General features: G+C 39.7%; 1 protein-coding gene across 4 annotated transcripts in view; it reads left to right on the forward strand.

The window, feature by feature from the left end:
• Nucleotides 1–22,800, forward strand: part of r3hcc1l (R3H domain and coiled-coil containing 1-like) — a 171,306-nt gene that overhangs the window by 133,962 nt on the left and 14,544 nt on the right. For all 4 annotated transcript variants that reach the window (XM_043713003.1, XM_043713005.1, XM_043713004.1 and 1 more), the window contains exons 5-6: nucleotides 9,125–9,220; nucleotides 14,671–14,811. In XM_043713003.1, coding sequence (XP_043568938.1) covers nucleotides 9,125–9,220; nucleotides 14,671–14,811 — 237 coding nt within the window. The remainder of the gene's footprint in view (nucleotides 1–9,124; nucleotides 9,221–14,670; nucleotides 14,812–22,800) is intronic.

Genomic DNA, 22,800 nt, shown 5'->3' on the forward strand with positions numbered 1-22,800 from the left:
CCTGTCTATTTACCCTATCCATGCTTCTCATGATTTTATAAACCTCCAAAAGATCGGCCTATCTGTACAGTTCAAACCCTCCAATCCCAACAACATCCTTGTAGATCTTTTTTGAACCCTTTCAAGTTTCACAAAATCCTTCCTAAAACAGGCAGACCAGAATTGCATACAATTCCGATACTCAATACACTGAACAATAAAGGCAAGCATACCAAACGCCGCCTTCACTATCCTGTCTACCTGCAACTGCACTTTCACGGACCTGTATTCCAAGGCCTTTGTCCAGTAACACTCCCCAGGATCTTACCATGAAGTGCCTAAGTCCTGCCCTGATTTGCCTTTCCAAAATGCAACACTTCACATTTATCTAAATCAAACTTCATCTGCCACCCCTTGGCCCAGCTGATGAAGATCCTGTTGTACTCTGAGGTAACCTTCTTTGCTGTCTACTGCAGCTCCAATTTTGTTGTCATCTGCAAACTCAGTAATCATATCTCATGTGTTCACATCCAAATCATTTATATAAATGACAAGAAGCAGTGGACCCAGCACCGATTCTTATGGCACACCACTGGTCACAGGCTACCAGTCTGAAAAGCAACCCTCGTCCACCATCCTCTGTCTTCTATCTTTGAGCTAGTTATGTATCCAAATGGCTAGATTTTTCTGTATTCCATGTGATCTAACCTTGCTAACCAGTCTACCATGAGGAACCTTACTGAAGTCCATATGGATCATGTCCACTGCACTGCCCTCATCAATCCTCTTTGTTACTACTACAAAAAACTCAGTCAAGTTAATGAGACACGATTTCCCACACACAAAGCCAAGCTGACTATCCCTAATCAATCCTTGCCTTTCCAAATATATTTAAATTCTGTCCCTCAGGATTTCCGCCAACAATTTGCCCACTACTGATGTCCAGCTCACCGGTCTATTGTTTCCTGGCTTTTCCTTACTACCTTTCTTAAATAGTGACACCACATTAGGCAACCTACAGTCTTCTGGCACCTGACCTGTGGCTATCAATGATACAGATATCATTGCCCCAGCAATCACTTCCCTATCTTCCCACAGAGTTGTAGGGTACACCTGATCAGGTCCTGGGGATTTATCCACCTTTATGCGTTTTAAACCATTCAGCCCCACTACCTCTATTTAGACATTTTCAAGATGTTGCTATTTATTTCCCCACATTCTATATCTTCTGTAACCTTCTCCACAGTAAACACTGATGCAAAATAATCATTTGTTATCTCCTGTGGCTGCACACAGACAACCTTGCTGATCTTTAAGGGGCCTTATTCCCTCCCTAGTTACCCTTTTGTCCTAAATATATTTATAAAGTCCCTTTGGATTATCCTTAACCCCATTTGCCAAAGTTATCTCATGCCCCCTTTTTGCCCTCCTGATTTCCCTCTTAAGTATACTCCTACTGCCTTTATACTCTTCTAACGATTCACTCGATCTCTCCTGTCTATAACTGATATATACTTCCTCCTTTTTCTTAACCAAAACCTCAATTTCTCTCGTCATCCAGCATTCCCTACACCTATTAGCCTTGCTCTTCACCCTATCAAGAACGTACTCAACTCCCATTATCTCATTTTTGAAGGCTTCCCATTTTCCAGCTGTCACTTTGCCTGCAAACATCTGGCCTTAGTCAACTTATGAAAGCTTTTGCCTAATTCCATCAAAATTGGCCTTTCTCCAATTTAGAACTTTAACTTTTAGGTCCTGTCAACCCTTTTCCATCACCATTTTAAGACTAATAGAATTAGAATTATTGGTCCCAAAGTGCTCCCCCACTGACACCTCCGTCACCTGCCCTGCCTTACTTCCCAAGAGTAGGTTAAGGTTTGCACCTCTCTCGTCAATACTTCCAAATACTGAATCAGAAAATTTTCTTGTACACACTTAACAAATTTCTCTCCATCCAAGCATTTTGGCAGTCCCAGTCTGTTTGGAAAGTTAAAAGCCCCTACCATAACCACCCTGTTATTCTTACAGGTAACTGAAATCTCCTTACAAATTTCCCATTGATTGTTGGAGCGTCTATAACTACAATTCCAATAAGACAATAACCCCTTTTTTATTTCTCAGTTCCATCCAAATAAATTCCCTGGTTGTATTCATAGGAATATCCTCCCTAAGTATAGGCGTAATGTTATCCTAATCAAAAACCCTATTCCCCCTCCTTTCTTGCCCCTCTTTCTATCTTTCCTATAGAATCTATACCTTGGAACATCAAGCTGCCAGTCCCATGTTCCCAACCATGTCCTGAGTTCACCTGCCTTACCTGTTAGGCCTCTTGCATTGAAATAAATGGAGTTTAATTTATCTGTCCTACCTCGTTCTCTGCTTTGTTCCTGCCTGGCCTGACTGTTTGACTTGCTCTTTTGTGGTCTACCAGTCTCAGACTGATCTCTTTCTTCACTATCTCCCTGGTCCTGCCCCCTCACCTTATTAGTTTAAATCTTCTCGAACAGCATTAGCTGCCCCCTCCTGGAGGTAAACCAACTACCTGATCGTATCTGTGGTTTTTCTTCCTTCCCATAACTGCCATCCATCTCGCTCCCTTCCTCAAATAAAAACTCAATCAAGTTTGTGTGACATGGTTTCCCTTGCACAAAACCATGTTGATTATTTTGAGAAGTTTTGATGAAGGGATCAGGAGCCATAAGTTTTTTTTTCCCAGACCTAAAATCACTTTGTATTTTCAATAACACCTTTACATAGGACGAAGAAACCATCAAAGGAGTATATCATAAGTTATTTAAAGCTTACATTTTTGCAGCACTTTTTACAGTCTCAGGATCCTTCAAAGTATTTAACAACTAAAGAAGTACTTATGAAGTACTGCTGTTGTAACAAAGGAATTGTAGTAGCCAGTGTGTGTATTGCAAAGTTCCACAAACAGCATGGTAATGACCAGATAATCTCTCATAATCTATTGGTTGGGTGATTTGGTTAGGATGCCAGAGAGACGACTACTCTTTGAAGTTGTACCAAGGGAACCTTTATGCCTATCTGAGAGATCAGATGACTTAACAGTTACTTTGTAAAGCATTAGCTTTGACAACTCAAAAATCTGTTCAGGTCTCGTAGTGGGACGTGAGACTGTGACGTTCTGACTCGGTGTACTACCGACTGAGCAATGTTTGACTTTGATAGTGCTCAGTTCAAAATTTTTACAATGGTAAATTCTGGTGAGAGATGGTGTATATTATCAGTTGAATTAGAATTGGAATCCTTACAGTGTACAGACAAGTCCACACTGATCCTCCAAAGAGTATCCCACCCAGAACCATTACCCTACATTTACCCCTGACTAATGCACCTCACCTACACATCCCTGAACATTATGGGCAATTTAGCATGACCAGTTCACCCTGACCTGAACATCTTTGGACTGTGTGAGGAAACTGAAGCACCTAGAGGAAACCCACACAGACACGGGGAGAATGTGCAAACTCCACACAGACGGTCGCCTGAGGCTGGAATCGAACCTGGGATCCTGGCACTGTGAGGCAGCAGTGCTAACCATTGAGCCAACATACTGCCCTCAGTGATTGCGGAGTTTGTCATGTAAGGACTGCTCCATTGGGATAAACAATAAAAGGAAATTGAGAAAAGTCATGGGAGCCCATGAAAGACATTTTATGGCTAGGGCAAGTTTTCACTTTCAGGCTAGGCTTGTGAGTTGCAAGTTCTTTTTCCTCTTGTCTATAAAATCTCATGAAATGAATTTATAGTGACTCTATTAGATTGCCTCTTTGTACCCTTTTGAAATTAGACCGCGTTTCTCTCCCCTTTCATCCCTGTGAATTTTTTTCTGCATCCTCTGCGTAAACTTAGTATCATACATAGCAGGGGCCCACTGAACAATTAGGAGTAAATAACAATATCTGTGCAAATATACATCAAACTGATATATTAAGCAGGTGTTTACTTATAACTGTGAGCACTCATTTCTCTACTTGCGTCTCTAAAGAGACCCAGAGCCTGAGTTTTCAGTGACCATCATTTGATATTGACTGCCATTTTTATTTGGTTTCTTTGAGTCCTTCCTGTATACTGAAAACAAAACTATGGATCACATGCTTGTGTATCACAGGAAGGTGTCCAATGTTTCATTCCTGAAGTGAAAATCAGTGCCTTCAGTTACTACAAATGTTGTACACAGCAATCCTGTGATTTGAATAATCAAAGTTCTGTGGTTGAGATTCCTCCTCCTCCAATGAACCCTAGTGGAATTTCCAATGAAGTTCAGATGGCTGAAAAGCAATTGACCTCAACCCTTGCATGGTCAGCATTCCAGAGGAGAACAAAGAAGATGCTATGAAGACACTGAAGCTCTCCTTGAAGTCTGGCAACATTGACATTAATGATTGAGTGGAGCATGGTTTAAGCCATTCAAAATGGTGAAAACGTCCGCATCAAGTTGCATCACACTTCAGTCCAAATTACTCATTGATGGGCCAGAGAAGTGATAGAAGGGAAGAAAAGGAAGTATGTCCAGCATTTCGGATCATGGTACATCACAGAGTGTCCTGCCCCATATACCCAAAGATCTTCAGATCTGACTCTGCCTGTTCAGTTGCAGGAAAGCCAACGGCTGAAATTTGTGATCCTGAGGATGCCATCCTCAAATTAAGGAATAACCAACAATTATGTGGACTCTTCTGGAGCTGACAAATCCAGTTGACTTTATGTCCCACAAATGCTGGCCAGCATTTTCAACCAAAAATAGAAATTCTGCCTTTGTGAATGTATATAATTTGCAGCTTATTTTTACATGAAGGTGTCACAGCTGAGTGCAATCCATTCCCAACCTAACAGGTGCATTTATTATCATGATCTAGAATGAGAATATTATTTTCTTCACTCCCTACCACAAGGGCACTATGTCCAGTTTTACTTTCATTAAAGCTGAATTTACTGTAGAATTTCTTCGCGAGTTATTGACTGGGTGTTGATGAAGGTTAGTACTGGAACCAATCTTTACTCGGTTCAGTTTTATTGTTATTTATACGTAAATATGATGAGCATACACTACCGAATGCAACCCAACTGCATTTTCTGTAAGAATATTCATAAATGTACTTGTTAGACTGTTAATTTTCCCCTCTCCCTTACATACAGGTAAATGCAAGTAATATGCAATTAACAGTGAGGGTTCTCCCACTCTCAATCTGTATCATCAGTGGAACAACACTGGAGATCCCAGAGAAACAGATCATCCCTGGGATCTTTGCAGAGGTCACAGAAGATTAGAAAGCTCCTGTGAAATTGCTGTCCAGAATTCTTTATCTTGTTTATTTTCATATGCTTTTCATATCTGTAATCTGGATCCTGGCAGGCTGTGGATAAAGGGTCCTGACTTCTGTCAGGGAACCTCTAACTTCACTGCTGAGAAACGCCAAAGACTTGGTGGGCCAGCTGGTTTTTGTCTGCCTTTCAATTTGGTGCTATCTAAAAAAAGTTCTTAGTGAACCAGTCCCCTTTCATCTCCTTTGATCTTCCTCAGGTAGAAAAGTTTGGGGGATTGGTGACAAGTGAGGCTGTTAGAGTACTTGTCCCTTTTTATAATTGGAGATCAGGAACTAACTGCAAAGAATTGTGGACGTAGATTTGTGCTGTGACATGATTTATTAGAACACCCTATCTGGCACTGCTGTACATGATGCACTTTTCAATAGTAAATCATTTTTAGGACTGAATTAAATATGGATAATGAAATGCTTTCGCACAGTCAGCAAATGGATTTGTCTCCTAGCCAGCAATGTTTGATTGTTATCAGCATCTGCAATCCAGAAGGCTCAGGCGTATTGGTGATCAACATCTCTCAAAGAAAATGCCCTGTCTTCTAGTGAAGGTTGAAGCCCATCTCATTTAAAATGCTATTAATAAATGGTGGTTAGAAGGACGGGGCGCACAACTAATATCAAAGGATAAGGGATAAGCAAATTGTATAAGATCATTTATTGTCAAGTAAAAGTAAGTTTGAGAAAAAAGGAAGTGCTAATATTTATCTGGCAGATTTCACAACCTCTGGACATTTCCAGTGGCTTTGCATCCAATGAAGAACTTTTTGAAGTGTGGTTACTGTTGTTAAATAGGGACCAATTACTTATTTTGGTGACTTTTTCACGTGATGAAAGTAATGCTAATGATCATTGGTTGCCCAGAAAAGGTTGTTGCAAGCAATAAGAATGATTTTCTTTTTAGATTGAGATGGTATGTAAGGCTATTAAACTACATTTTGGTCTTGGGGACTAAATTCACATGTGGGCCAGACTCGGGCAAAAAAGTGGTAGATTCCTTCCCCAGAATGGCATTGATAGGACAGCTTTTATTTTCAATAATACAGCAGCTTTTTCTGTGAAACTGTGGTCCTATTCAACAAGTTAAAGTCATGGCTTCTGGATCACTAATACAGTGATTTTATTGCTACATACTGGGTGTGTATATGCATTATTTACAAATGTAGGTGAATATTTCTTTTTTATGATTATGGTCCCTTTTTCCCTCCCTTTGAAGGGATTGTTATCATGAAATTAAAATCCCTCTGGTTTAAGTTATTTAAAGCTGTGTATACAGCTGACATTGGAGAATTAGCTGGGTGGAGTTACTGAGCTGGAGAATATGAATTGATATCAGCAGCTGAATTGATATTAGCACTGTGGGCTTAATAGCATATCTGCTAATGTTAGCTTTTTCATACTGCCTGATTCAGTGACTCCTCCCTTCCAGTTTCCCTAATGTCATCTTTATCCTCTTAATTTAAACAGAACTGTTCAAACAATAAGATATCAATTTTTACAGCAGCTTCCCTTTTCACGGAAGGGTTTTATCCTATCATACGGACTTTTGAACAATTTTATTCATTCATGGATGTGATCATCACTGTTTAGGCCAGCAGTTGTTGCCCATCCCAAATTGCCATGGAGAAGATGGTGATAAGTTGCCATCCTTGTGATATAGGGGTCTCCACAGTGCAGTAGAAAGGGATGGCCACCATTTTAACCCAGTGATAGTGATGGAATGGCATTATAGTTCCAAATCAGAATAGTATGTGAATTGGAGGGGAACCTGCCAATGGTATTCCCATGTAACCTGTTGTCCTTGACCTTCTAGAGGTCATGGAATACAAGGTGCTGTCAAAGGAATCTGCGTGAATTACATTAGTGCATTTTGCATCACTGCTGCCACTTTGTGTTGGTGGTGAAGGGAGTGCATGTTGAAGGTGAGGGATGCAGTGTCAACCAAGCAGGCTGCTTTATCCTGAATGGTATCAAGCTTCTTGTTGGAGCAGCACTCATCCAAGCCACTGGGAGGTTTTCCATCACACAGCTGACTTGTGCCTTGCAAATGGTGGGGAGGCGAGAGGTGAGGTACCCAGTCTAGAATTCCTAGCCTCTGACTTAGTGCCATGGTATTTATACAGTTGGTCCAGTTGGTAAACCCTCGCTGGTGTTGATGGTGGGGTGGGGGGGGGGGGGGGGGGGGTCAGTTCAGCAGTGGTGATCCCATTGAAAGATTCTTTCTTGTTGAGGTTGGTCATTGGATATATATGTTTTTACAAGATTGAATGGCACTGAAGCATATATAGTTGTCTGTCAAATATTTGCATATATAACAGAACTGTTTGAAGCAAAATACTGGAGCAGAATTTTGGTAGTGCTTTAAAAATTTCTGCATTCTCCCAGTATTCAGTATTCAATTTTGTGGCGTTATGGAGCAAAGCTTCATTTTGACGACAAAATATCTCAAGTAACATGACATGGAATACTTTCCTTGGCCTACACATCCTTGTATGTTCTGAGCTGTTGGGAACTTGGTAGATCCAATGTTCAATGTACAGTAACAACATTAAGCAGGTCGTCATAAAAATGCTTATCTTAAATATAAACTAAGTTGATTGGCTTTTCTGGGGAAATGTTGATAGCAAATGGATTTGTCTCCTAGCCAGCAATGTTTGATTGTTATCAGCATCTGCAATCCAGAAGGCTCAGGCGTATTGGTGATCAACATCTCTCAAAGAAAATGCCCTGTCTTCTAGTGAAGGTTGAAGCCCATCTCATTTAAAATGCTATTAATAAATGGTGGTTAGAAGGACGGGGCGCACAACACTGTCAGTTCAGCAGTGGTGATCCCATTGAAAGATTCTTTCTTGTTGAGGTTGGTCATTGGATATATATGATTTTACAAGATTGAATGGCACTGAAGCATATATAGTTGTCTGTCAAATACTTGCATATATAACAGAACTGTTTGAAGCAAAATACTGGAGCAGAATTTTGGTAGTTCTTTAAAAATTTCTGCATTCTCCCAGTATTCAGTATTCAATTTTGTGGCGATATGGAGCAAAGCTTCATTTTGACGACAAAACATGGAATACTTTCCTTGGCCTACACATCCTTGTATGTTCTGAGCTGTTGGGGACTGTGGTAGATCCAATGTTCAATGTACAGTAACAACATTAAGCAGATCGTCATAAAAATGCTTATCTTAAATATAAACTAAGTTGATTGGCTTTTCTGGGGAAATGTTGATTGATCTAAAATTTGTTTTCCACTCAGTAGTCATTCATTTAAAAAAAGATCTGTTTGGGTCTTCATAGATGGTTCAACCTCAAATGATATTGAAAATCTCTCTGATTTTCTAGCTTTAAGCAATGTACCACATTTCACGCTGTATCTCTTTTTAACCCACTAAAGCCAAGTCCACACCCAACCAACCAGTCATTTTGCATTTTGTTGGAGGTTTTTTTTTCTCTTTTTTTTAAATAATGCTTTTGCACAAAAATTGTTTTTAAACAGCTACGCTGAAGAAACTTTTCATTTATTACTTTGCATTTTGTTTCAGATTCAAAATGTAAAAAGAGGGTTTCTTTCCAAGGAGTGATGCCACTTAGTCCCACTCGGTCTGATCTCATAAGACATTAGATAGAATGTCACCCTTTGTTGATATTTTCCTCCATGTGTTTGTTGACCTTGGGAATCTACTCAGCTCTGGGTGCTCAATAGAGTTAATTAGGATAGAAATGCTTTGCTTAGCTGTATTTACTGCTGCTACACGAAACACAATTAATCAAGGCTGTTTTCTCACATATCTGTAGCACGTGATGCAATGAGTACCAAGCATCCAATGCTGAAGACTCGACCTTTGTCACAAGCATCTAGATCATCGAAGGTCAAGGCTAGAAGCTGTGCAGGTGAGAGAAGAATTGTAATTGCAGTCAATTAAGCCCTTCACACTTTGTTGATTAAAGAGACAATTTAATAATCTGACCCACATTTGTCAAAAACAGAGTATAAAGCGAAGTTTATAATCTCTTGGCTCGGGCTGGTGTACTCCCTGCAGTGGGAGTAGCTCGTACTGATCAGACTTTAGTTACAGGCCAGATTAAATAATTACCAGACATGAAATTGTTTCTCTGCTTGTGTGCTAATTTGGACCCACTGAAGAACCCAAATGTATGATCACCCAAAGCCTAATTCCTTCTAGCTTCCCTTGTACCTCTGTCAACCCAAACCTTCAGCAGAGAACCTTTTCTCCAGACTTTAAATAAGCCTTGTTGCATGTTTGCACTTGGATGAAATAATATCCCTTTCCTCACAACTAAACTGAAAAGGAATATAAGCAAGAAAAAGTGGTTTTCATTTGAGGCTAAATTAGCCTCCGTGCCATACGCTTAGTAACAAGGGTTAGAATCTCACCCTGGTTCCCACTCTTACTGTTTGATGATTGGATTCTCTTCTCAAGCTTCTCCACCCATTCTCTCTGCATCACATGCTGGCTTGTGTTGTCTTCCTGTTTTATTGATGCTACTAATGCCAGTCGATTTTTGAAATATTCCTCCCATGCTCCTTGACAGCTTCACGTATGCTATCTTACAAATTAGCTGTACTAAAGCCTCTTCCACACTCTGCCATTTTCTACGAATCTGCCCTACAATGCTGCTGCATCCTTTTGCTTTCTAAGCCTATATAGCCCCAATCCTCCTACTAACCCACTTCAATTTAAAGACCTGTCTACAGCCTGAGTTGTTTGATTTTCCAGGATGCTGTGCCAGCTTGGTCCAAGGGAAGCCGTTCCATCACAGCAGCTTCCTTCTAACCCAGAACTGGTGCCAGTGCCCCAAATGTTCAATAAAGAGGTTGCATTTCTTGCAAAGTGTTTTGCAGCCAATAAAATGCTTTCTTAATGAGGTCACTGTTGTATTGACAGTAAATTGGGCAGCCAGTTTGCCCACAGCAAGATCCCAAGTCATGTGATGATGATCAACCTATTTGCTCTTCTGTGACATAAATTGAGAACTAAACATTGGTCAGGAAACTGGTGAAACTGAAGCCCCTTCCTCCCAATCTTTTAGCCACAAATTTAACGCCTTGATTTATTTACCCTCTGCTAGTTTGTAAATTGCTCAGGTAGTAATCCCAAGATTATTACCTTGGAGGTTTTGCTTTATAAATTTACTTCCTCACTATTCAAATTCTTTCAGTAGAACCTCCTTTCTAGAAACTAATGAGGGGAGCACTGGAATTTTTGTTTACAATTTCAAACATTTGCAATTTTTACTTCGTAGAGGCATATATTTCTGTACACAGTGACACCAAGTGACTTGGAGTAGAAGTGAAATAAACTGTATACAGTCTTAGCAGTGACACCTAGTGATAGGTAGCAACAGTGCTAAAAATATCTGCATTCAAAAATGCAGAGAACCCTTTGATAACCTCCCTGACAATCATATTCTGTCACTTCTCAAGGGGCGCTTGTCACAGAGATGGGCAGTGTCTGTTGCAAAACATACTACTAATTTGATTGAATTATTTATTGTTGTTGCATGTACTAGGATGCAGTGAAGTGTTGTTTGCAGGTTGATCAACATGGATCCTGAAAACAGGAACAAATAATTGGATATTAGAGTTAAAGCTGTGCCAACTGTTGTTTGTTTAAGTGCAGTCAGTGGTAAAGCTGTCATTGAAAGTCAGCATGAAACATTCACTGATAATTATGCTAAAATTTCCATTGCCGGTCTTCCCCAAATTTCTATACTGAAATGTATTCAATAAAGAAGGAAGTTACATTTCTTGCTTTGTGAACTTAGGACATTCCAAAGCATTTTTTAATCAATAACATGCACTTGTAATGTAGTCACTTGCAAGGTCAGGAAATAGGGCAGGCAGTTTGCCCACACCAAGATCCCAAGGTCACCTAATGATGACCATGTCTATCTGTTCTTCTATGATGTTGGTTGAGGGCTAAACATTGGTCAGGAAAACCAAACTTTTTTTTTCCCAAAATAGTGCCATTGAGTGTTTTCTATCTACTTGGGAGAGCAAAAGATGTCAGTTGATTGTTTCATCGCATGTGTTGTACCTCCAACAGTACTGCAGTCCCTCAGCAGCGGACTGTGTGTTAATCTAGATTTTGTTAAAATCTGCAAAGTGGGGCATGGCCCACTCATATCTGAATCAGACATGGCTAGTGTATTACTAGGTGCTGTGTGTGAACTTTGACCAGTCAGTAGTGCAATAATACCTTACTTATCTTTCAATCAGATTAGTCCTGTATCTAAACATAAGGAAGGTTTTGTGGAGCCGAAGCCTCACTGACGCTGTACGTTTGCAGTTCACTAATGCACCTCTCTTTACCTGAACCTGAGCAGAACTAGACATTCACAACAGGATCACTTGAACAATAGGTTAACATTTCTGATAGGATCTTGCCTTTTAAAGAATGTCAGTAGATTAGTTGCACATTTCTTACATGATGCTTCATTTTGGATTTGCAGCATTTGTAGTTTTCTTTTTGTTGAAGAAAAACTGATGTTTAACAGCTAAACAGAATAGATTTCTAATCAAGATAACTGTACTTTTTAAGCCACAATCAAAATTGTAATTCTATCGTTCTATTGGATGGGTCTTGTAATTACAATCCTGGCATTGAGAGGTATATAGAACTGCGTGCTAGAACTGAAATGCAACAGCTGACCCTGAAAGACAGGTAGCTTACATGTTGCTAGGCATCAGGAGTTGAATTATTTCTCCACAGTTCCCTTGCTTCCAAATCACCTGCTCATATTTAGTGAGACATTCATAAATAAATGTTGAATTCTTTAACTAAAATGCTAGCTGCCATGATAAACCCTTGCCTTTAATGAAGAACTTACATTGCTACCCGATTAGTTATTCATGTTGCCAATTCTATTTTTCTAAATGTTCTTGTGTGGATGCATTGACATGTCTTTGATTATTGCCAATCTCAGTTGTCCCGAAGAGGTGATGGTGAGCTTCTCTGAACTCTTCCAATCCTTTGCACTCGCAGATTGTTTTGGTAGTGAAGTCCAGCGAGGATGAAAGAATGCCAAATTATGCCCACACCAGGATAGTGAGAGATTTGGAATTGATGGTATGCCTGGGATATCACTGTCTTGCAGTTCTTAGTTGGTTGAAGTCACATGGCTAGGATTTACTCTCGAGGCTTTGAGATACTGCAGTGCATCCTCTAGATAATAAATGCATAAAGTAGCAGAGTGAACAGTTGTGGAGGAGGATATTGAATCCTGCACTAATGCAGACTACAGCAGAAAATAACAATTAGCAATTGATGATAATGCCTCATTAGAACTGCTGGTTGAATGTGACATTAAATTTTAAATCGTTCACCACATCCCACTCATAGTTGTGCATGCTACAGTCTGGTCCATTAGAGTTTTATTTGAGTATGTGGATTTGCAGATAGATGCTACAGTCTGGTATTATTTGTGGCTGATTTTTGAGAAAAGAAATGCTGCAATGTTTCTATGATTCGTTGATCAAAAGTTTCTCATTTGGCAGCTTGCATCCAGTTACATGAATAATGTCTGGCAGATGTATTTATCAGAGGAAAGATGAAGATAATGTTGCATGTGCCTGTGTATGAGGAAATAGCAGAGGCATTGGTTGAGATCTTTCAAGAGTCACTGGAGTCAGGAAAGGTCCCGGATGATTGGAAGATGGCTGTTGTAACCCCCTTGTTCAAGAAAGGATCAAGGCAAAAGATGGAAAATTATAGGCCAATCAGCTTAACCCCGGTTGTTGGTAAAATTCTAGAATCCATCATTAAGAATGAGGTTTCTAAATTCTTGGAAGAGCAGAGTCTGATTAGAACAAGTCAACATGGATTTAGTAAAGGGAGGTCATGCCTGACATCCAGAATCGGTGAAGTTGAGGGCTACGAGGTGGTATTATCAAAGATGAATTACCACCTGGGGCAGATCAGCCATGTTCATAAAGAATGGTGGGACAGGCTTGATCGGCTCAATGGCTGACTCCTCCTCTTTCTTTTGCTCTTATGTGCAATAATAACATACGTCTTGCTGCCAAATTCATTTTTTAAAGTTCCAAAGAGAATTCAATTCCAATCTCTATATCCTCACAGTAATTCACAGAATCATTGAATCACTACAGTGTGGAAACAGGCCACTCGGCCCAGCAAGTCCGCATTGATTAAGAAAGCGAATGCAATGTTGTCTCTTATCTCAAGAGGGTTGGAATATAAAAGCAGAGATGTACTACTAAGACTTTATAAAGCTCTGGGTAGGCGCCATTTGGAGTACTGTGTCCAGTTTTGGTCCCCACACCTCAGGAAGGACATACTGGCACTGGAACGTGTCCAGCGGTGATTCACACGGATGATCCCTGGAATGACAGGTCTAACATATGTGGAACGGCTGAGGATACTGGGATTGTATTCGTTGGAGTTTAGAAGATTAAGGGGAGACTTAATAGAGACGTACAAAATAATACATGGCTTGGAAAAGGTGGATGCTAGGAAATTGTTTCCGTTAGACGAGGAGACTAGGACCCGTGGACACAGCCTTAGAATTAGAGGGGGTCATTTCAGAACAGAAATGCGGAGACATTTCTTCAGCCAGAGAGTGGTGGGCCTGTGGAATTCATTGCCACGGAGTGCAGTGGAAGCCGGGACGCTAAATGTCTTCAAGGCCGAGATTGATAGATTCTTGTTGTCTCGAGGAATTAAGGGCTACGGGGAGAACGCTGGTAAGTGGAGCTGAAATGCGCATCAGCCATGATTGAATGGCGGAGTGGACTTGATGGGCCGAATGGCCTTACTTCCACTCCTATGTCTTATGGTCTTATGGTCTTCCACCTTTCTCAGAAACCCTAAAAAAAAACTCAATGAGGCAAGCTTTCATAGACCATATGATACAAGACATCAAGTGGGCAAAACTATAATTTAAAAAGCAATGACAGCAAAAATAAATATACAAGGATAATACTTGTGCTTCTTCAAATGCATGTTAGTGTATTAACGTGACAGATTTAGTGACCTCTCAGCAATAAAATATTGCTTTGCTACAATGAGATTAAGATTGCATTTTCCAAACTAATTCTCTTGCAGCTTTTATGAAGTGATGTATTTTTAAAAAGTCATTGAAAAGGAATGTAATTGTTTTAATGTGTTCATAATTGATGTGTGTGAGATATTAAATGCACTGTTATCTATGAAGTTACTGTTTGTTCCCATCAATATGCTGCTTCGGTTGCTAGCCGGAGAAACATGCATCTGGCTCATCAGATTCTCAGTGTGACATATGGTTTGTTTTTCTTTAAAACAATAAATATGTCTTTAATTTCCCACCACATGTTTGTTTAGAATTTCTCTTACCTGCAAAGGAACGCCCTCAGACAAGTGCCATGCTCGCTAGAAGGTTGGTCATTGGAGCACTTGGTGTGAGAAGCAATCAAACCAAAGCAGAGCGAGAAGCTGAACGTAAAAAGCTGAAGGAAGCAAGGGGTAGGTAGACCCTCCACTATACATTAGATCAGTTGCAGTGTTGAATTGTTTTACACAAACCTGACGATTTCTCTATCATTTACATAAATCTATCCTCTTCACCTAATCTTGTCCCCTTCAATCTTGCGAACCATGTTTCCTTTGAGCTGGTGCTTTATTCCGTCTTGTGATCAAAAAGGTTATTACATTATAAGTGTTGGTATTTTTAAAATCATTCATCTTTTTGTGTCCTGTTCAATGGCTGTCTGTGAATTACTGTCTTGTGAATACAATGACAGATATTCCATGCCTTCAGTATAATATACGTAGGGATGTTAGAATTTAGCATAAGACCTATCACTACTGCATAACAAGATTACAGATTTTATTTACCAGAGAAAGACCTTTGCCAAATGTTAGATTTTGTTTTTGTACTTAATCTTCCTGTCCTATAAAGCACAGGTGTTCAGTCAAAATAATGTTGTCACAAGGTAGACATCTCATATTAATGGAATAGAGCAGAGTTCCAAGAGTGAAACTTGAGAATGCAAAAATAAATCCTGTACAACATGGTCAAATAGTAACAGTATTCACTGTCTGGTCCTACTTACAAAGAATAGCCAGTTGGACAAGTCACTAGATCTCTGGTCCAACCCAGAGAACTGGAGATATACTATGTCAGTCAGCATTTGAAAAGATATAACATGATAGATTGTTGCTTCCTTGCCCCCCTGTATCAATGGCCATATCTTTAGTTGTCAGAACCTTAGAGCCATAGAGATGTACAGCACGAAAACAGATCCTTCGGTCCAACTTGTCCATGCCGACCAGATATCCCAACCTAATCTAGTCCCATTGTCCAACACTTGGCCTATATCCCTCTAAACCCTTCCTATTCAAATACCCAACCCAGATGCCTTTTAAATGTTGCAGTTGCACTAGCTTCCACCACTTCCCCTGGCAGCTCATTCCATACACTCACCCTGTGTGAAAAAAGGTGCCCCTTAGGTCCCTTTTATATCTTTCCCCTCTCACCCTAAACCTGTGCACTCTACTTCTGGACTCCCCCACCCCAGGGAAAAGACTTTGTCTATTTATCCTATCCATGCCCCTCATGATTTTAGAAACCTCTATGAGGTCACCCCTCAGCCTCCGACGCTCCAGGGAAAACAGCCCCAGCCTATTCAGCCTCTCCCTATATCTCAAATCCTCCAACCCTGACAGCATTCTTGTAAGTCTTTTTTGAACCCTTTCAAATTTCACAACATCTTTCCGATAGGAAGGAGACCAGAATTGCACGCAATATTCCAAAAGTGGCCTAACCAACGTCCTATACAGCCGTAATATGATCTCCCAACTCCTGTACTCAATACTCTGACCAATTAAGGAAATAATTCCAAGTGTCATCTTCACTATCCTATCTACCTGAGACTTTACTTTCAAGGAGCTATGAACCTGCACTCCAAGGTCTCTTTGTTCAGCAACACTCCCTAGGAACATACCATTAAGTGTATAAGTCCTGGTAAGATTTGCTTTCCCAAAATGCAGCACCTCGCATTCATCTGAATTAAACTCCATCCGCCACTCCTCAACCCATTGGCCCATCTGATCCCGTTGTAATCTGAGGTAACCCTCTTCGCTGTCCTCCAACTTTGGTGTCATCTGCCTGGGCCTTAAGCAGTGAAATTCCTTTCCTAATCCTCTCCGCTGTTCACTTTAAAGGCGTTCCATGAAATTAGCCTGTTTGACCAAGCTTTTTGGCACTGCTCCTGTGGCTCAATGTCAAATTTTATTTGATGATAAGCCTGCAAAGCAGCTTAGACCATTTCTACAATATTAAAGACACTCTAAATACAGTTGATGATGTTTGAAATCTTTTTTCATAAATGGGATAGAGAAGTTGATCCTTATTCGGACAGACCCAAATCAGGTAGAAAGAGAAAGACAGAGGGGAGCCCACTTCAATTTCAGAATATAAAATATCACCGAGGGTGCTGTGCAGTAATAAAGAAAAGGCTAGCTGGTAATTTTGGCTAGAATGTTCACCACACGTAATCATACTTTGCCGCACTTGTACAGACCCTATGAAACGATCTGACTATGAAACAAACTATGAAAAAAAAACTGACAGTTGGATGTTGGTGACCAAACCAGTCTAATCAGTGTTTGAAACGCAAGACAACAGGAAGCAGAGTAGGAGAAGCATTTTCTTCCATTGTAAATGTTTATCTTTTTTTCTCACCCATCCAAAAACATACAGACTTTCCTAATAACCTTGGCCCATTGAATCTACTTTTTCATAACCACCTCAGCAGAGTCAGTGAGATATGGTACAGTCTCACACCAGTGACTTAGCAGAAATCAGCAGCACCAGTGCAATTCAAGGATTAAAACTAAGTAAAACCTGGATTGTTTTGCTTGAGAGCTAAACTCCGTAATGTTCATTCCTTTAACCAACTCACGTTTAAGTGAAATCCCATTGTTTATATTTCCATGACGTTGGCACCCTGTAACTACAGCAGCGTACTGTGCTGCATTTCTTACTGCTGATCTGAGCACGTAAAATGGGCAAAATGGCTGCCCAGTGTATTGCACTGTTTGTGATTTAATCCTTCAATAGAGGTGTAGACGTATGAACTCCATGTCTCTTTCAGCTATTGCAGTCCACCCTATCATCCCCAAGTGTAGGAAGGAAGGGGCAATTGTCCTCAGCAATTGCATTGCCAAAGTGATCTTGAGTATTCAGAAGTACTTCCCCATCTCACAGCTCATGTAATTATTTTTGAGGTTTGCTGTATTGTCTAAAGACCTCTTGTGAATGTTCATGTCGTTACTGTCTTATTATATAGCAATAGAAGCAATTCTGCATACAAATTTCAGTGCTGATAACTAATGACAAAAATCAAGTCTTTTTGATAAAAATAATTGATTTCATGTTTATTGGGCTAGGTTTTAATTCACCTGATATAGAGTGTATGATGTACACGGGCTTCCATACAAAATGACGCATCTGTATTCTATGTGCATACGGACACACTTGAGCTAATTTATAACCTTTATATCAAAACCATCAGAAATTTTCAATCAAATTGTCAAAGGCAAAATAAATACTTACAAGGTTTCCCTCAACTCCTGTCCTGCTGCTCAAATTTGTGTCCTTGCTGTTTCACAAGAATGCATAAGTCTGGAGTACAAATTGTTTGTAACATTCTTTTTCTTATATAAAGATCAGTAGAGCATTCATTTTGATTCAGAGACAGTAGAGGTTAGTAATTTATTTTAAAAGGAAGATATGCCTTGCTGAAAGCAAATAAAGCAGTTCCAGATGGAATACACCCAAGAGTACTCAAAGCGGCATGGTGGCACAGTGGTTAGCACTGCTGCCTCACAGCGCCAGGGACCTAGGTTCGATTCCACCCTCGGACAACTGCCTGTGTGGAATTTGCACGTTCTCCCCGGGTCTGCATGGGTTTCCTCCGGGTGCTCCGGTTTCCTCCCACAGTCCAAAAATGTGCAGGTTAGGTGAATTGGCCATGCTAAATTGCCGTAGTGTTAGGTGAAGGGGTAAAAGTGGGGGAATGGGTTCGGTGTGGACTTGTTGGACCGAAGGGCCTGTTTCCACACTAAGTAATCTAATCTAATCTAATCCAAATGAGAATCATAACATGGGGCCATGCTAAATTGCCCGTAGTGTTAGGTGAAGGGGTAAAAGTGGGGGAATGGGTTCGGCGGATCGGTGTGGACTTGTTGGACCGAAGGGCCTGTTTCCACACTAAGTAATCTAATCTAATCCAAATGAGAATCATAACATGGGATACTGTGATGCGATTGTTTTATAGCTGATTCGGCTTGGAAATAGTATTGTCATTGATTCCGGTGTTTAAGACAGGTTAAATGGATGACCTCAAGAACTGTGTGCTCGGTACTTTGGGAATCCATACGATGGAGAAGGAAAGATCGGAGTCTGTTAAAATGACTCAGCTCTCAGAAGCAATAATAATTCTACGATTTTAAGAGAGCCCAAATGTTTGGCGTTGGTAGTGGGTCTAATGATGTGTTTTGATGTTAAATCCTTTGATCTTGTGATAAAGACGTACAGTATATAATTAACATTTGCCGAAGGCGTAAATTAGGTGTATGATTTCAGGTAATTTTTTTGTTAAAAGGAGGTCGAATGTCATTTTAGACAGTCAACTAAAGTCATCATTTCCACGAAGGCATGTGACTAAAGTGCCTAACAGGATTCCTCTGGTATCATTTGGTTTGTTTCTGAAGTTGAACTTCTATGAAATATAGAGAAAAACAGACCAAAGTGCAATAATGGTTGAGTTTGGCTCAAAAAATCAAATTTTTCAGTTCAGAAGAACTGTTTTCTAACAGTAGAAAGGTAATTAGTTTATAAAGTCTGCAAGCTGTGAAAGACTTTGTGTAGAAGTTTTCAACCTGTCAGAACTGAAACGAGGGTTAGGCTATCAGTATTGGCAAGAGTCAGTTAAATAAGAAATTAAAGATTTAAGATAGGTGTTATATTTCACAGGGATGAGTATCTCTAAATGAAACTGCTGGGAATAAAAAGGTTGAAACATTGTTTTTGCTGCTTACATTAAGAACTTTCTAAATTCATATATATAAAATAGTTCTGTTTATGTTGTTTTTATACAATTATCTTGTGTTCTTTTGTTAAGAACATTGGTGGTCTCATGTGTGACTGACAGTGATCACCACAGTAACCAACTGGAGAAAAATTAGATTTATGATCTGTCAAGCCAGGTTATACTGTGTGCTAACCTGTCCAGTGTTGCCATCAGCTTGCATCATAACACTCCAAAAAGCATTTGATACTATCTTCAACAAGAAGATGGTCAACCTACTGAAAGCTCATAGTGGGTAGAGGGAAAATAAGCAACTGATTTGGGGAAGAAAAATAAATGAGCAGTAGTCTTTAGCAATAGTTCTAGTAGTATTGGTGGCATCTTTAGGGAATTGATCCTGTTAAAAGCTTTCAGGGTTTGCTCTAATTAAAATGAGTAAATGTACCAAAGCATTTAAAGAATGTTTTAGTGGTAGTGATGGAACTCAAATAGAATGAACTGGGTGAATGATGAAACTGCAAATGAGACTGAGGTCTTCTAAAGTGTCGGTAGAGAGATGATAATTGGAAGCAGAGGAATCCAAATACTGGCACAGTCCTTGGTGTATTCAAAAGGGAAGGCAGCTTTGGCTGGGAAAAGGGACTTGATAGTCTGGTCAAAATAAATGCTAGAAACTGGTTGCAAAGGGAGAAAATTATAGAAGTAGATGGTGCACAAGCATCCAAACGATTGTGTGCTTCATAACAAGGTTTAAGACAAGGGCTGAGGGAGTAAATTAGACAAAATAAATGATTTAAAGGACTGCAAATGAGAATAGAAGAAACTGGAATAATTAGAATAGCAGTGGAAAACATTGACACTCAAACAATGTTTGACACTCAAATAGCGATGAAGCATCTTGGATGGATAATGAAATAATAACTAACTAGCCACTAAAAGAAGGTAGCTATTAAGCACGCACATTAAAGGTGAGGGTGCCAAAAGGAGTACAAAATGGTTATTTAAGGAATCAACAAAGCAATTAAGATGATAAAGAGAAACAATAACCTAAAATTATCAAGGAATATATGAAATAGTCAAACATTCTGCGAAAATGCAAAAAAGCAGATAGGGCTACAAATGATAAACTTCCAGTTAATGAGAATAAAATTCCAGAAATATTAAACATTCATCAGAGACACTAATGTGGTGGGCTGATCCTAGAAGAAATGAGCAGGCTATAATAATGTATAAAATAAAAAGGAGGGGTGATATTTTATAAATTTATCAAACTCCAAGATGATAAAAACCCAGTCCAAGTTCAAAAATATAAAAGAAAACAAAATCCAGATGCTTGGCGTCCACACATGTTAAAATAAATTACGTAAAAGCAAAGTGCTATTATGTATACAACAAAAATAATAGTAAAGGGAATTCAATTCCATAACAATATCCTGAAATTGTGGACAGCTGGGGGAATAGAATGAAGTCTTTACAGGAAGCCAGATTTGAAAATGTAAACATGAAGTAACTGGGCATGTTCTTGGGTTTGTACTGGATATCAGTGGCCAGCCTATCACCAAAGATGGAAGCAGAGGTCAAGAAAGAGAAGAGTCAGAGATGGACCAAGTGAAAGTGAGAGCAGGGTGGAAATTGGAAAGAAAATTGATAAATGTTTCCAATTCTGAATGATGTCATTGTTATGTTTCAACCAAGAGTTGGTTGTTCCAACCCAAGTTGGATTGGAACAAGGAATGTTCCACATGCCCCATAAAGAAACAGGGATAACAGACCTATGCGGGTACCCTTTTCTGAAGAAAGGTGAATTACAGGAGAAGTAGTTCAAAGTGAGGACAAGCCATTCAGCCTTTTGGACCTACTCCACCATTCACTGCAGTTATGGTAGATATGATTGTAATCTCACGTCCATATTCCCATTTACCCTGATAATCTTTGACCGCTTGATACAAGAATCTACCCATCTCTGCATTAAAAATATTCAAGAACTCTGCTCCACCTTTTCAAGAAGAGAGTCCTCTTTGAAATGCGTCCAACATATTTACTTGCTTCCTTAAATAAGGTGACGAATGCTGTGGACAGTACTCCAGATGCAGTCTCACCATTGCCCTGTATAACTGAAGCATAACCTCCCAACTTCTTACAGTATTCCATTCACTTTGTGATTAATGGCAACATGCTGTTAGATTTCTTAATTACTTGCTGTACCTTCATATTAACCCTCTGTGATTCATGCTGTGGGACACCTAGATTCCTTTGCATCCCGGAGCTGTGCAGTGTCTCTCCATTTAGATCATTTGTTTCTATTTTACTACAAAAATGGACAAATTCACATTTTTTGCACACTATATTCCATTGGTCCACTCACTGATCTGTTTTGTGACCTCCTTATGTCCTCAACATAAATTACTTTCCTTCCTAATTTTGTGTCATCAGACATGAAAACTGTAGCTTCTGTCCCTCTTTATCCAAGTCATTGATGTAAGTTATAAACAGTTGAAGTTCCAGCACCTTTCTTTGTGACACACCACTCATTGCATCATACTAAGATGGATAAGACCCATCAACATCAATTCTTTGCTTCCTGTAGCTAACCCAGCTCTGTCTCAATACACTACCCACAACACCATGAGCTTTTATTTTGCACATTCACCTCTGATATGACTGCTTCCTGGGAATCTAAATACAGCAAATCAATAAGTTTTGCTTTATCCACAGCAGGTGTTATTTCAAAGAACTTCGATTGAATGGTCAAACGTGATTTCCCTTGATCAAACCACAATGTCTCTGCCTGAATACATTGAGCTTGTCCACATTCTTGCTATAACATTTTTAATAGCTTTTAACATTTTCCTGAAGACAGACGTGTAGTTAACTATCCTGTAGTTTTCCGTTTTTTTCTCTCCCTCTCTTTTTGAGTAAAGGAGTTAAATTTGCTATCTTCTAATCTAATGGAACCATTCCCAGTCAAAACCAATGCATCAACTCGTCACTTCGTTTAAAGCCCCAATACAAAGTTCATCAGGACCAAAGCACTGGTCAGCCTGTAACTCCAATTTGCTCAATACTGTCTAGATTCGATTTTATTGTCATGTGTACTCAAGTACAAGAGAACAGGAGTACAATGAAAAGTATAGAGAGCCACCATTCTCCGGTGCCATCTTAGAATGCAATTGTTAGAATTGAAAATGAGCTAAAATTTTAAAAAAAACAAAAGGAAAAGATTATGTCCAGATCACCCTTGCCATTGCTGCCATGAGTCTTGAGCCTAGCTCACCAATATCACCTGCACAGGACTCACCAACACAGTAGTCCCACTGTAGCTGCCACTTCACCACCAATGCCATCACTTTGGGTCCTGTGTCTTGCCACTACCTGTGCCAGACTCACCAACGTCAGAGTTGCACCATCATCCATTCCT

This window comes from Chiloscyllium plagiosum, chromosome 22 (genome assembly GCF_004010195.1).
Source record: "Chiloscyllium plagiosum isolate BGI_BamShark_2017 chromosome 22, ASM401019v2, whole genome shotgun sequence".
Lineage (NCBI taxonomy): Eukaryota > Metazoa > Chordata > Chondrichthyes > Orectolobiformes > Hemiscylliidae > Chiloscyllium > Chiloscyllium plagiosum.